General features: G+C 52.3%; 1 protein-coding gene across 2 annotated transcripts in view; it reads left to right on the forward strand.

The window, feature by feature from the left end:
- ZFHX3 (zinc finger homeobox 3) overlaps window positions 1–6,191 on the forward strand; it is a 370,752-nt gene extending 364,561 nt beyond the window's left edge. For both annotated transcript variants that reach the window (XM_014889524.2, XM_088172183.1), the window contains one exon: window positions 995–6,191. In XM_014889524.2, the coding sequence (XP_014745010.2) occupies window positions 995–2,544 (1,550 nt within the window). In that variant the 3' untranslated portion in view covers window positions 2,545–6,191. The remainder of the gene's footprint in view (window positions 1–994) is intronic.
- Window positions 6,192–15,042: the final 8,851 nt, after the last annotated feature.

Below are 15,042 nucleotides of genomic sequence, written 5' to 3' on the forward strand. Positions count from 1 at the left end.
AATGGGGCTTTATTTTGTTTTGGGGTTTTTTTCCCCATATGGCATCATGCGAGTTGCCAAGCAAAACGTTCCTCTTCAGGAGCAGATTTGCCAGCTGCAGTAGCCATGACTAATGGAGGTGACTCCAGGAGCCACACTCCTCTCGTCCCCAGCCACTGTGAGAGCAGAAATTGGCACCAGGAACAGTGTTGTTAGTGGCTATTCCTGCTGTGGGGAAGAAGGACAAGCTTCACATTCCACCATTAATCTATCTCTTTAATGAGGAAGCATCACTGCTCTTTTAATTCCACCCAAAACACGATGCTTATGCCCAGGGGAAACGTCTGACCACCACATAAACTCTGGAATTGCTCAGAAGCTGAGCATCCAGAGCCCCAACATAGGGAGGAAGGAAGGAGTTGCTTCAAAGGTTTGTGGATTCATGAACATCAGTCCAATAAGGACAAAATAAATGAGGTTTAGTCTGTTCAGTGTCCAGTTGCCGTGACTGGGGCGTCCCAGTCTGGGAACGTTTCTACAAGATGAGCAGCGCTGAGCATTGTCACCCTTTGGGGTAGCACCATCCTGCTGCTGGAGTCCTTTGGGCCAAGGACCTGTTAGAGCAGATGCTGCAGGAGTGTTAATAATTTGGGAATGTCAGAGGAGTCAGGAGCACATCAGCTGTGCTGGGATCCTGGGTGCTGGTGGGTGTCCCCATCGCCCATCACAGTCAGTGCCAGCGGGCAGTGCAGGCAGTGGGGGCTGAGGGGACATGCAGGGTTTGGGGACGTGTCCGTGCCTGTCCCACCAGGCAGGGCCTGGGGAGTGGAACAGGGGCCGTGTTCCAGAGGGACACAGGGCTCCTGTGCTGTGGCAGCACATCAGCTCAGGCCGGTGGCTGCTCCTCGCAGAGATGGAGGCTCCAGGCTGTGCGGTGGCTGCGGTCACCCTCCTCACGCTTTCTGCCTGCCCAGCACAAAGTGACTTTTCACCTCTCTCTCTCTCCCTCTTGCAGCTTTAACTTCTCCCAAACCCAACCTGATGGGCCTGCCCAGCACAAGCGTCCCTTCACCCGGCCTCCCCACCTCTGGATTACCAAATAAGCAGCCCCCGGCCGCCCTGAGCTCGCCCACCCCAGCACAAGCCACGGCGGCCGTGGCCCCGCAGCAGCCGCCAGCCACGACCCCGCAGCCGCAGCAGCCACCGCCCGCACAGCGCAAGGAGAAGGAGAGCGAGAAGGCAAAAGAGAAGGAGAAGGCAGCCAAGGGGAAGGGGGACACCCTGCCAGGGCCCAAGAAGGAAAAGGGGGAGGCGCCGGCAGGCACCCTGGCGGCCCCGCTGCCCACCATGGAGTACGCGGTGGAGCCCGCCCAGCTCCAGGCGCTGCAGGCCGCCCTCAATTCGGACCCCACCACCTTGCTGACGAGCCAGTTCCTTCCTTACTTCGTCCCCGGCTTTTCGCCCTACTACGCCCCGCAGATCCCTGGCACCCTGCAGAGCGGGTACCTGCAGCCCATGTACGGGATGGAGGGGCTGTTCCCCTACAGCCCTGCCCTGTCACAGGCGCTGCTGGGGCTGTCTCCTGGCTCCCTGCTGCAGCAGTACCAGCAATACCAGCAGAGTCTGCAGGAGGCATTGCAGCAGCAGCAGCGGCAGCAGCAGCAGCAGCAGCAGCAGCAGCAGCAGCAGCAGCAGCAGCAGAAACCGCAGCAGCCCAAAGGAAGCCAAACCCCCGTCCCCACGGGGGCTGCCACCCCGGACAAAGACCCTGCCAAAGAACCCCCCAAGCAAGAAGAGCAGAAGAACGCACCCCGCGAGGTGTCCCCCCTCCTGCCCAAACCCCAAGAAGAGCCCGAAGCGGAAGGCAAGGGCGCGGACTCGCTCTGCGACCCTTTCATCGTCCCAAAGGTGCAGTACAAGCTGGTCTGCCGCAAGTGCCAGGCGTGCTTCGGCGACCAGGAGGCGGCCAGCGACCACCTGAAGTCCCTCTGCTTCTTCGGCCAGTCTGTGGCGAACCTGCATGAGATGGTGCTTCACGTGCCCACGGGCAGCGGCCAGGGCAGCGGCTCGTACCAGTGCGTGGCGTGCGACAGCACGGTGTGTGGGGACGAGGCCCTCGGCCAGCATCTCGAGTCAGCCCCGCACAAACACCGAACAATCACAAGAGCAGCAAGAAACGCCAAAGAGCACCCCAGTCTATTACCTCACTCTGCCTGCCCCCCCGACCCCAGCACCGCATCTACCTCGCAGTCGGCCGCTCACTCAAACAGCCCCCCCCGGCCCCCCCCGGCTTCCCCCCACGCCTCCCGACAGCCGCGGCCCCCGGCAGGGCAGCCGCCAACGCCGCCCTTCCCTCCTTCCTCATCTTCAACGGTTACCTCAAGTTCATGCAGCACCTCAGGGGTTCAGCCCTCGATGCCAACAGACGACTATTCGGAGGAGTCTGACACGGATCTTAGCCAAAAGTCAGATGGACCGGCGAGCCCGGCGGAGGGGCCCCAGGACCCCGGCTGCCCTAAGGACAGTGGTCTAGCTAGCATAGGAATGGACACCTTCAGATTGTAAGCTTTGAAGATGAACAATGAAAATGAATTTAAATAATAAAAAAAAAAAAAATAAAAAAAAAGTTAATAACAAACCAATTTCAAAAATAGACTAACTGCAATTCCAAAGCTTCTAACCAAAAAAAAAAAAAAAAGAAAAAAGAAAAAAAGAAAAAGCGTGGGTTGTTTTCCCATATAACGATGCCGGTGGGTTTTACATTTCTTTTTTCCTTTCCTTTTAATAAAATAAAACTTTAAAAAATAATAATTAAAAAAAAAAATAAAAAAAAAATAAAAAAATCTGTTACATTTGTCCTCTGGAAGGTACTGTTGGTCTGGGAGACGAAGGCCGTGCTGCCTCCTGGCGCCTGCGGAGCTCGCACCCCTGTACATTGCCCCGTCTGATCCCCCTCGATAGCACAGCAGAGCCCGGCAGCGCTGTATGGGAAAGCAGCCCACCTGGAGACAGTTTTAAATTTCTTGCTATCTTAGCATTCAGATACCAATGGCTTGCTAAAAGAAAAAAGAAATGTAATGTCTTTTTATTCTCAGGTCAATCGCTCACACTTTGTTCTGTTTTCAGAATCATTGTTTTATATATATATATATATATATACATATATATATAATTTCTTTCGTTTGTTTTGGGGGTTTTTGTTTTGGTTTGGTTTTGTTCCAGAAAAGGATTTTTTTTTGTTGGTTTTTTTTTTGGTTTTTCGGGTGGGGGGGTGGTTTTGTTAATTTAAAATGGGCAGAAAGTATTCAAGAGAAAAACAATGTGAACTGCTTTAGCTTTTCGGGGATTTTAAGGGTAGCTTTTCTGCTGAAGCCAATTCCAAGGGGAAAAGTTAAGCACTCCCACTTTTCAGAAAAAAAAAATCCACACAAAGAGTGTTGAGGACTTGGAGCTTAAAAAAATAAGTTTTAAAACAACTGACTTTCTGTATTTATGATAGATATGACCATTTTTGGTGTTGAGTAGATTGTTGCATTGGAAATGAACTGAAGCAGTATGGTAGATTTAAAAGAAAAAACCCTTTTGTGTACATTTAGCTTTTGTATGGTCCAGCTGACGGCTTCTCATTTGATGTTGTCTTGTTCATTCCTAGACAGATAGATTGCGATCCATCGACTCGCCTGAGCTTTTCTCCCCTTTGTACCTTTATCCCCGTCCCCATCCTGTAATCTTCCACTTATGGTCGCTACCTTCATTTCTTAGAGGGTGGTTGCATAATTATTTTATAAAAACTAAAGAAAGAAGTTCAAAGGGTTTTGGGGGGTCAGTAGGATCCCTTGCAGAATATTTTTTGTTGGGGGTTTGAAACTTTTTAAGGCATATACATGCGATTTACCTATGTCTGTTACCCTTGTGCACTTATTTTATTCTTATTTTCCGTTTCTCTTTTTTTCTTCTCTTTTTCTTCCCCTCTTCCTTTACTCATTTTGTAAATGCTTCAAAGACTCTGTTCCTGACCTCTGAGCATCGGTTCTGTTTGTGTAATTAGGCTGCACTCTGTTCCTTCTTTTGGAAAAAAAAAAAAGAAAAAAAAGGTTTTGTTACATTTTTTTCTCTAAAGAAAATTCATGCTTTAAATAAAATCCAAAGACATACCCTTCACCACTGGTGCAGAATGAGCAAAAAGGATTCTTTTTACTTGAGAATTTGTTTCTGATTTAAACAAACAAGTCTAAGTTTAAATAAAGAATAAAAAAACGTACCCAGGTTGTTATCTGTGCTTCTTCTGCAAGCAGAGAGACAACTCTTAGCGAGCACCCAGTGCACCCCAGGCAGGTTTCTCTTTCCAAGATCTCTCCGTGGCAGCGCCGGGTGCCAGGCTCAGGGCGGCCCGGAGCCCCCCGGCCCCCCCAGCCCCCACGCACCTCAGCCGGCCCAGACTTTGAAAGGAAAACTTTATGCTGCTAAAATGTAGATTTTGGAGACGTAGATACTTTGCTGTTCCCTTCCGTAACCAAATGCCAACAGAAACAACCTCTCTCCACCGCGTTTCCTCTGCCCAAAAGCACGAGAGCCTTCTGCCCACCATCATCATCCTCCTCCTGCTTCGAAAGGGAACTTGGAAGGCTGTGAACGCCGGCTCCTCCCGGGCCGGAGCCGCTCGCCGCCTCCGCCAGAGACTGCAGCATCCCCGAGACGAGCGCGGGGCCGGTTTCTAGCGGGACACTTATATTTTTATGGAGTTTTGGTTTTAGTTTGATGAAAGACTAGATCCTGAACTGTTGTACATATTTCTGACTAGGCTAATGCACAGTGCAAATTCCTTTTTTAATTGTTTTTTAAGTAGTTGATACTAAAGCGCGAACCACCGGATGTTCCTGCCGGGACCCAGCTGTAGCATAAGGTGTCAAAAACAGAACCACGTACCCATGGAGCGTTTGCTGTTTTAACAAACTGTTTTCTTTATCAGAAGTTCTTGTATTTCTCCCTGTGTTTGAGATGAACATTTTTTAAATTCTAAAGTTGTACAGTTTTTTTTTTTCCATTATTTTATCTCGTTTGTAATTCTATGAAATATATATATATATATTTTTTGCCATTTAACTGTTGTATGTTACTCTGTCTGTATCATATAGAAATTTTTTCGTTTTGTTTTGTTTTGGATTCTCTCTGTGATGCCAGTTCCCAGTTTAACACGAGCTTTATCTGTCCGATTCCGCAAGGTCTCTTTTGGAAATCCTTTTCTTAACGCCTTGTTTCGTTTCGTTTTTTTAATTATATTGCTTGGTCATAGTGCAATTTCTCTCTCCTCCTTCCCCCTCCTCCTTCCCACCCACTAAAAGGTTTTATAAATTCATTTCCTTGTATTTTTTCTAAGTGTTTCTAGAGACTATTTCAGTGCGAGGTTGCCTCTCCTCCTCCTCCTCCTCCTGCAGCCGGGCTGGCCGGGGCGGGCGCGGGGCCCGTGGCCACCCCCAGCCCACGCGTGGCCTCTGCAGCCAGCGGCAGGGCAGGGCCAGCCCGGGCGCCAGGAAAACACTTCAGACTTAGCAGTAAGCGGGTTTCTGTTTTATTTTTAATAAAAAGCTTTTTTAAGTGGTGAAGATGGCCAAAGTTTGATACAATTGAGAATAAAGAGAAGCGTCAGGGGTGTGCGGGGCCACCTGGGGCTGGTGGGGGACGAGGTGGGTGGACACAGCCAGCACGCTCACCAAAATATATTTTGCTTTAAAAAAAAAAAAATAAAAGCTTTTAAATAGAAGCAGAAGTTGGGTTGGTTGGTTGGTTGGTTGGTTGGTTGTTGGTCGGTCGCTTGGTTGTTGGTTGGTCGGTTGGTTGGCGCTGATACTGCCCACTGTGAAACAAAACTTTGACTATTTTTTTGTTTTTATTTGGGGGGGGGGCGAGTTTGGGTAGAACAGAAAGCATAAATGAGGTGAAGAGGGTTATGAACAGCCTTTGCAATGTACAAAAACTAGAGCAAGTGAAACCAAAAATGATGTTCTTGGTGTTTTTCTATACTGTAGTCTTGTTAGCTTTTTTGTTACTGTAACAATGCTGATCTCGAACTGTACCAAAATACATGAGACTGACAGAAACAAACCACATGGAACTTTCAAAACTCTAAAAAACTTGTCACAAAAGACTTTGTTGTCATAGTTGAGTTGACTGTAGATGGTAATTGAATATACTCCTTTGGAACTATTTCATCACGTATGTTTCCTGCTCATTGTGATACATTAAAAAAAAAAATGAGCAAAAGCTCTAGTCTCGCTGTCCGGCGTGCGCGGTGCTGGGTCCGTGTTGGGTGGGTGTGTGCCCCGTGGCACGGCATGGCACGGCATGGCACGGCATGGCACGGCTCACAGGGCCCACGGAGCCGTGTCCCCGTGCCCCACACGTGTCCCCGAGCACGACCCTCCCTCCCGCAGGCCACGGAGCCCGGGCTGGGGCTGAGAGTTGCCGCTCCGTGGAAGCAATGAGCCGTCCGTGCTGCAGCTCTGGGATGCTTCGTGTGTGAAAAGGACATTATGAGCGCATTTAATTTTATGGAATGACTGCAAAAGGATTCCGGGCACGGTTCTGTAGTGGATGGTTCAAGGGAAAGTGCAATGCCTTGATGGTCCGTCCTGAAACCTGTGAACTAAAAAAAAAATCACATCTGTTTCCGCTGATATATCGAAAGAAGATGCAGGTAAGTAGGTAAGTGGCGACTCGTTGCGCTCCCTCCGCATCAGGGAGGGAACCCAGAGGAACTGCTGAGTGTTCAGCACACAATTCTCTTGCCAAAAATTGCCCCTTGCAGCAGAAAAGGCTTGAAATTCACTAACGGGGACCACATCCTAAAGGAGTCACGGGCCACAGCTCATCTCTCTATCTACAGTGATAAATAATACACACCCACCACTCCCAGCGTGGGTGTCCTTGGTGCAGTTGCAGGACAGTGAGGAGCTTCCTCCCCCTCACGGGACAAGGGTGAGCTCCGTGGTCTCCAGCGGAGCAGAGGGCACAGGGAGGAAATCCAGCAGCTCCCGGGGCCCAGGAGCATCCTTTGGTTACCATTCCTGCTGGCTGACCTGGGCTCCTCAGGCCCCGAATTACAAAGCAAAGTGTGTCAAAATCACCGGGGTCCCCTTGATTCTGGATGCTGTGGGGTATCTGCCCCAGCCCCTGCCCACGGGCACCCAGGCTGGCAAGGCCAAGTGCACCTGGGCACGCTGCAGCTCAGGGCTTCTTAAAACTGGCTTCTGGCCAGGCTGCCCGGTCCTGTCCCTGGCTTGGGCACTGTTCTTCTGGCATGAGCCTGAACAGACGGGCATCTGGATTGTCTCTCAGCTGGCTGGGGTTTTATTAATAGGAAATCTCCATCCTGCCTTTTTACCGGGCAGACAGGACTGCGGCAGTGACAGGGTCTCCAATGTGACCCTCCTGCTGCTGGTGTTTGCACTGCGCTGCATTAACCTCTCCTGCTCCTCGACCAGCCGTTTTGTAAGTTTATTATATAATGTTGCTATTTATTCTTGGGTTGAATTCCACTGTAAAACAGCCACGCTTGAGGAAGTGCCTCGTTATGTTCAGGAAGGTGTAAATGGCCTCAAGTAGCTGCACAAGCTGCAAACTAAAAACCTCTGTGCAGCATCCTGCACAGAGCAGCCCATCCATGGGAATTGTGCAAGCCTCTGATAGGAATAAAAAGGTTTTTCCATGCTGTGATTCTGGTAAGAGAAAGCTGGGAGTGATTTTTAATGACCTTTCATTGCCATCGCCTCAAAGAGATTCAGCTCTCGCTAGTGCACTCTTACAGGCCAAAAAATGCATATTTATACAACCATAGCAGGACCTGCCTAGCTGATGGATTTGAGGCTGCATTTCCAGCTGGAGGGACCCAGCAGAGACCCGGGAGCTCATCCCTGGCACAGTGCAGCAGCTGCAGCCACGCCACTCCTGCAGCCAGGTCCCCATCCCCACTGGCCAGGCAGGGTCCATGCTCATGCCCTGGCTGAATGACACTGGAAGGCTGCTGAGACATCCCTAACACAGATGGATGTGCTGGAAACTGCCAGCGGGCTGGGCTGTGCCAGCAGTGGGGAAGGGTTAATTCCATGAGCGCTTCAGCCCCAGTGTGGAGCTGGTTCTCTGTTCCAAGCTCGTTAACAAGGTACACCTGATGATCTAAAGCACTAGAGAGTCATTTTAATTAACGCTCTGCCAGAGGGGATGTGGTGAAGACACTGATTTCACTCCAATGACTTTCTATTTTGGTGTTTTGCGGAATCAGTGTGTTAGTCCCCGGGCTGATGGGAGCTAATCCAGCCGCTGCTGCCTGGGCACAGCCGCTGCTCGCCTCCCGGGGCAGGTCACTCCGGAGCTCCTGGCACCTTCACAAGTCGAGGCCATGACCCCTTGGCAGGGCCACGTGGGGCTGGCTCTGGTGCCTTGTCCCCAGCAGGACCCAGATGTCACCCCCAAGCCACCAGCGGGGCACAGCACCACAAAAACGAGAGACGGGCGAGCAGCCACGGGGCCCCTTCCACGCAGGGCCACAGGGCAGGGGACACCCGGCTGTGCTCTCTGTCCCATCCCCAGGGACAGCACCTGCCCGAGCTGGGAAGGAGCCACAGCCAAAGGATCTCCAGGTGTCCCTCAGCCTCTGCGGTGATAGAGGAGAGACTTCCCACTGCCCCAGAGAACAGACAGTGGTACCTATAAATGTATTGTGCTCTTGGTTAGATGGGAGCATGATGTTACTTAATTAATGTTTTAATACCCTAGGCATCTTCTGTGCCGTATAATTCATATCGATTCGGCTGTGAGCATGTTCTGTTAAAAAGACTCTCTTTCCTAAGCAAACTTTCAATTATATTGAATTGTCACAGCAAAAAAGGGTCTTTTCTCAGCATGGGGGAGGGGGTTCTCAGCCAAAGCGCTGCTGGCCGGGCTGGGTACACACCTGCACACACAGAGGCACGCACAAACACACACACACACACACACACACACACACACACACCCGCGTGTGCACAGTGCCCACACCCTGCTGCCCCAGAGCTTCCACCCTGCCCGAGCCCTGGTGCCACCCCGGCACAGCAGCGCTGGGTCACTGGGGAGGGTGTGGAGTGAGTGGAAGGAAAACACCTCTGGGGCTTCTCTCAGCCCTCCAGGACGGGCTCAGCCCTCACCCAGCCCCAGGGACCTGTGCCCCGCTGTGCAGGGAGGTGCTGGCCAAATTTCTAAGGATCCGTGTTTGCTCTCAGCAACAGAAGAGCCCCTTGGCACTCTGGAAGGATAAAAGGAGCAGAGCCATGGTGTGCCAGCTCAGCCTGGTGTGTTACAGCAGCACGGAGCCCCAGCTCTATCCCCATTCCCTGCCACGACCCTGGGGGCCAGCCCAGATCCCCCAGCCCCCTGAGCCTGTCATTCCCACAACACGGGAAAAAGAAGGCTGCTCCCCCACAGACTGTCCTCTACCAGGGAGGCCTTATCAAGGATTTCTGTCCTTTTTTTTTTTTAATAATGAGGCAAAGATAAAAATTCTGTATTTTCATTACTACCCATTTTCACAGCCCGCTGAACAAAAACACAAAGCACTTCTCCTGCTGCCCCTTGCTCCCCAGCCCTGCCTCTTTCTCCCATGGAGTTCAATTAAAGAAAGGCGAAAATTGAAGCTGTTTTACGCAAGGCGATTGCAACATGCATATTTGATTTTTATGATGGATCTAAATTGCTGAATAAGGCCGTGGAACAAAGGGAGACTGCGGCTTCCTGCCCATCACAGCCAGGCAGCCACTGCAGAACAAAAGCGCCAGCCATTAGGAGCTCAGCGGGGAGATACATTATATAAATGACTTTGTTTCTCTGCCCCTTCCCCCCCATGGGGGCTCGGACGGGCTGGGGGCTGCTGATTCCACATCCCGGGGAGAGCTGCGGAGGATGCGCCGAGCTGAGCACATGGGGCAGCCAGGCTGGGCTGGGACACAGCCTGACCCCCGGCCCCGCAGCGCGGTGACCCTGCTGCGGCAGCAGTGCCCCTCAGGCGTTTTGTGGCACCCTTCGGCAGCACCTTCAGCAGCCCAGGCTGCAGGGCCACGCGGCAAGTGGCACTCGGGAGCTGGGCCAGCAGCAGCACGGTATGAGAACACCTGGGAAGGGCCGGTCTGACCACCCCAGTGACCCCCCGATGTCCTTGCAGGGCAGAGCAGACCCCACTGACCACGGGACGGGGGTCCCAGGCACCAGGGCTGTGCACCCATGGGACTGAGCTCTGCTGTCTGCCCACAGCGCTCACTCTGTGTCTAGGGAAAGGTGTTTGCTAGGGATGCTTCAGGCAGAAGATCTGCAGTTCCTCAGCCTAAAGCAGGTGTTTGACAAGGGCAGAGTCTGGTTAGGATCAGACTGGGTCAGCAGAGGGTTTCCCCTGGCTCCTCGGGGCTGCTGCAAGGCAGAGCTGAGCTGGGCCGTGCTGCACAGGTGGGCACTGTCCTGGCCTGGCATGCCTCCGTGGGCTGGGGACAGCCCTCCCTGCCGAGCCAGGACGTGTCCTGGCACAGCCCCAGCTGAGCACGGCTGCAGTGCCACCGAGCACAGCGGGCTCCTGGCCACTCCTGCTGCCTGTGCCACCCCTGGGCTGCCCTGGAAGGATCCCAGCCCGGTGTCACACACTCAGGCCAGGGTGGACAGAGGGGACACAGGGGATGGCACCTGAGCCCTGTGAGCCCCGGGTGCACGGCCCGTGGTGCTGGTGTCCCCGCGCTGTCCCCCTGCCCTCACCCAGCTGTGTCAGCTGGGGAGTGCTGCAGCTGCTCAAGCTCGTCCTCTCCTGCTGCAGAGGTGACAAACGGCTGGAGAAAAACAACCAGGCAGGCTGAAGACGAGCTTTCCTTCCCTAATGCATCCCCCGGGTCCTCTGCCCAGCATCTCCCCCTCTGCGCTGCACCGTGAATTGCATCCTTCAGAAATCGTGTCCTAATGGATCTGCCCCACACCTTCCCTGCGCTTTGGGGAGCAGGAAGGAATGTGGCCAATGCCACCACGCCCATGGCACTGGCCATGCCATTGGGGGGGCAGCAGGCACTGAGAGCCCACCGCAGCCCCATGTCCGCCCAGCACAGCACCCTCACCAGCAGCTGCTACCAGTGAAGAAGGTGGAGGGGGCTGTGCCAAGACTTTGCTCGAGAGCCTTGGCAAGACCACAGCAAGGGAACGGCACGTGGGGAAGATGTCCCAGGTGGAATCCTGGCTTGGGAGGAGGTGGGAACCAGACAGGTGCAGCTGCAGGAAAAGACTGGGAAAAGCTGGGAGCGGCCCAAGAGCTGACAAGGATGTGTTCAGCTCTTTAAAGTTTGATTTCCATGACCTTTTTGCTGCTGGTTACCACTCCCCTGGTGCCACTCCCAGCACTGACTGGGGCAGGTTGTGTTTTCCCTGCTAGGGAGCTAAACTGAGATGCTGTGTGTAAGAAATGGGAAGTGACAAGATATGACCGAAGCATTGGAAATCAATCCAAACTAAATGTGCTTCTTAACTATAAGTGAACAGTTGAAAACAATCCTCTATTATAGCCATGGAGATAAATACTCTGTTTTTATTAGGAAAAAATTGCTTTGGACTGAATAAAGTCGTTTGATTAACAAGTCAAAGCAGATGGTTTATTGATGTTTCAAAAAGGAGTTTACAAGGTCTAGTGAAAAAAGAGCCCCAGCTCTGAATTAACAAATTACCCGGGTATGTGGGACATTGACAGTTCACTGCTAATAGATTTATGGGCTGCTGCTGGGTGTTTTGTCCCCATTTGGTTTATTATGATAAAATATTGGGGCAGGGGTAACCTATAGCCTCCCCGCAATATACTGTATCGACCCCTGACCCTGGGAGCCTGACAGCAAACCTATATATTAGATTCTTAATTTGTCTTAATCTTACAGGATCGGTCTCTGTGCAGTAATTATTTTCCAAAGGCAATGGTGTGGGTGTGTGTGAGCACTGCAGGTGAAGGTGGAATCACTTTGTCACTCGCACTGGACATCCAGTTCAACTGCTGAGGACTGCAGAGACCACAGCAGGAAGGAGGCAGGAGCATCAGTGTCCCATGACACAGGACATGACCTTGAGAAGTAACAAAATTCCCAGGTGCTGTGAATGACCCCCATAAACCAATTAACAGGGAGGCCCTGGCAGCATCTGGAAATACCCAATGATCATGGCTGGCAATGTGGGGACTTGAAGAAATGGGGCCACAGAGCTGAGCCTTTTCATATAAAATTATTATTACTAAATTTATGTTCCAATATACAGCAAGGGCCCAAAGCCCCGCCCGTGGACACAGCCTCCCACCAGACTGCCACGTCCTGCAGGTGGGCACAGGGACTGTGGCTAACAGGCAGCTCTGAATCCACCGTGGCTGAGACTTTGTGTCTGATATTTCAGGATTCAAATGCAGTGATTGCCCGCTCCTGTGTCAGAGCAGCAGCATCAGCCAGCAGCCATGGCATGGGCACTGGCACCTGCCCCACTCAGGGCTGACCACTGAGTAGCCACAGGCCACCGGCCACAGGCCACCGGCCAGTCTCAGCACTCGGTGGAGCTGGGCAGGCTGAGGAGCTGCCACTGCTGGTCCCTGCCCGAGCGCACTCCCCCCCTGCCCTGCTGCTCCTGCAGGGAGGATGATGAGGGGATGCTGGACTTGGGCCGATTTCTGTGCCCAAGCAGGGGAGCTGTGGTGCCCGAGTTCAGGATCGGGGTCACCCTGCTGCCCTGCCCATCCATCCCGGCTGCTCCCAAAAACTGCTCAGGGAGCACCAGGGCAGCGGCTCCGGAGCCTGGGGCTCTGCTGGTCCCCAGGGGTTGTGCTGGTCCCCAGGGGTTGTGCTGGTCCCCCAGGGGCTCTGCTGGTCCCCAGGGGCTCTGCTGGTCCCCCAGGGGCTGTGCTGTCTCTGCACACACCAGAGGATAACGCAGTGATGAATGTGTCTTTTATTGCTTCCAGAGCACACAGGCATTTTTTCTCTCTTTTATAGGGGCTGTTGGACCACTGGAAATAGGAACTCGTATGATTTGTTCTGAAGCCATTTCCCTTTCTCTTCTGTAATAGGATCTGCAGGAATCATTTAAACAGCTGAAGGCAATTTAGTGTCTTCTTTACCTTTCTCCCCACACTTCCTATGAGTTCACCAGGAACCCTCCCGATGAACTAATCCTACTGTAAAATATTATTTACAGGCGTTATTCCTCTAATTAATTGTCTGCAGCCTTATTTACCAGGTTCTGGATTAACTCTGAGACCAGTGACTATCCAGAGCTGCTGTTTGCTCCAGCACTGTCTTTCTTTTGCTCTGTTTATCTTTTCTTTGTAGAAGAGTGGCTCCATTATATACAAACTGTCCCGAGGCTTAGCAGATATTCCAGGGAATCACAGGACTGTATCTCATCTTCTCCAGTAATTAGTTACTCTCTCACATCTCAGAGGAATCACAGCAAACCTTCTTCCACATGCCATTGCTCCCCATGAAGCAGAAGGAAATTGAAAGGATCACATTAATATTTTAATAGTTGACATTACAATTTTAATCTCACCCCAAATGCAGAAGCACTGGAGGGGGGAATTTCTCACTCTCTACAACTACCTGACAGGAGGTTAGAGCCAGGTGGGGTCAATCTCTTCTCCCAGGTAACAAGTGATGGGATGAGAAGAAATAGCCTCAAGTTTAGCCAGGGGAAGTTTGGTTGGATATTAGGGAAATTTTTTCATTGAAAGGGCTGGCACAGGCACTGCCCAGGAAAGCTGCAAAATCACATTCCCTGGAAATTAAAAAAAAATGTGGATGTGGCACCTGGGACCATGATTTTATGGTGAACACAGTGGTGGTGCTTTGCTGAAGGCTGGACTTTGTGATCTTACAGGTCTTTTCCAACCTTAACAACTGTGTGATTGTAAGGTAAGATTCTGAGCACAGGTGCTACAAACAGGCTGCACCTGTAACCTCTGAAGGGGCTGCTCAGCTCCAGCACATCTGGGGCACTGGAGGCCCAAGGAGTGTCCCCCGGGGAGTAGCCTGGCTCCAGTGTTTAACCCCTTCAGTGTCCAGAGGAGCTGGTGGCCTCTGTCCCAGCCCCAGGTGCCACATGCTGGGCTCAGCCACGCTGCAGTGGGCTGGTTCTGCTGCCTGAGCTGCCCTTGGAGGGCTCAGGTTCAGGAAGGGCTCCCAGCACACGCTCGGGGCACAGCCCTGGGGTTGTGCCTCCCAGCTGCTGGGCAGCGTTGGTGTGCCTTTCCTGGCCTGGCAGGGCACCTCTGCCCTGCTTCAGGTCAGAGAGCTGCTCTGCACCGCAGGATTGTGCCCGTGAGGGGACACGGTGGCAGTGAGACGTGCACCTCCCTGCCCAGGGCCAGCACTGGTGTGGCTGGTGGCTCGTGGGCTCGTGTTGCTGGCTCACACGGCTGGCAGCTCACTGTGCCCCCAAAGGGCTTTTCCAGAGGAGTCCCTGGAGCTGGTGGAGGAGCAGTCCCTGCACACAAGGTGTTGGATGACCCTCTCCAGGAAACACAGTTTTCGTGCGTTGTTCTGGCATCCTGCCACCTCTCCTTGTTTGGGCTGTGCTTTTTAACACTGCACCAGCCCCGCACGACGGCGGGTTTAGGAAGGTGGGTCAGGAATGCTTCCCTCAATTCACCAACTGCAGCAAATCACTTACTAGGGAGCAATTTCAGTTTCAGGCCCTGGCTCGACTCCAAATAAGGACGGGTCTTTTAGTCTGTTAGTCACAATAAAATAAACTCCGAGTTGGCCTCTAAGAGATCCCTCACACCCCTGCTAGGACACCGGGGTTTGACACCAGCACAGCGGGACAGAGCACGTCCGTGTGCATTCCTGCAGACCAGAGGAATTCATGTGGCCTTCAAAGAGAAAAAAAGGATCTTCCCCAATGGAGGCATCAGCTACACCTACCAGCAGCAGATGTCCCAGATGTAAGATCAGTAAAATGTCCCGATTTCATACACCCATGAGTGACGAATCAAAGCCAAATTACATAAAAGCACAAATTGGTGTGGATTACTGCTGCTCCTAA

This window comes from Sturnus vulgaris, chromosome 12 (assembly GCF_052056855.1).
Source record: "Sturnus vulgaris isolate bStuVul1 chromosome 12, bStuVul1.hap1, whole genome shotgun sequence".
Taxonomy (NCBI): Eukaryota; Metazoa; Chordata; class Aves; order Passeriformes; family Sturnidae; genus Sturnus; species Sturnus vulgaris.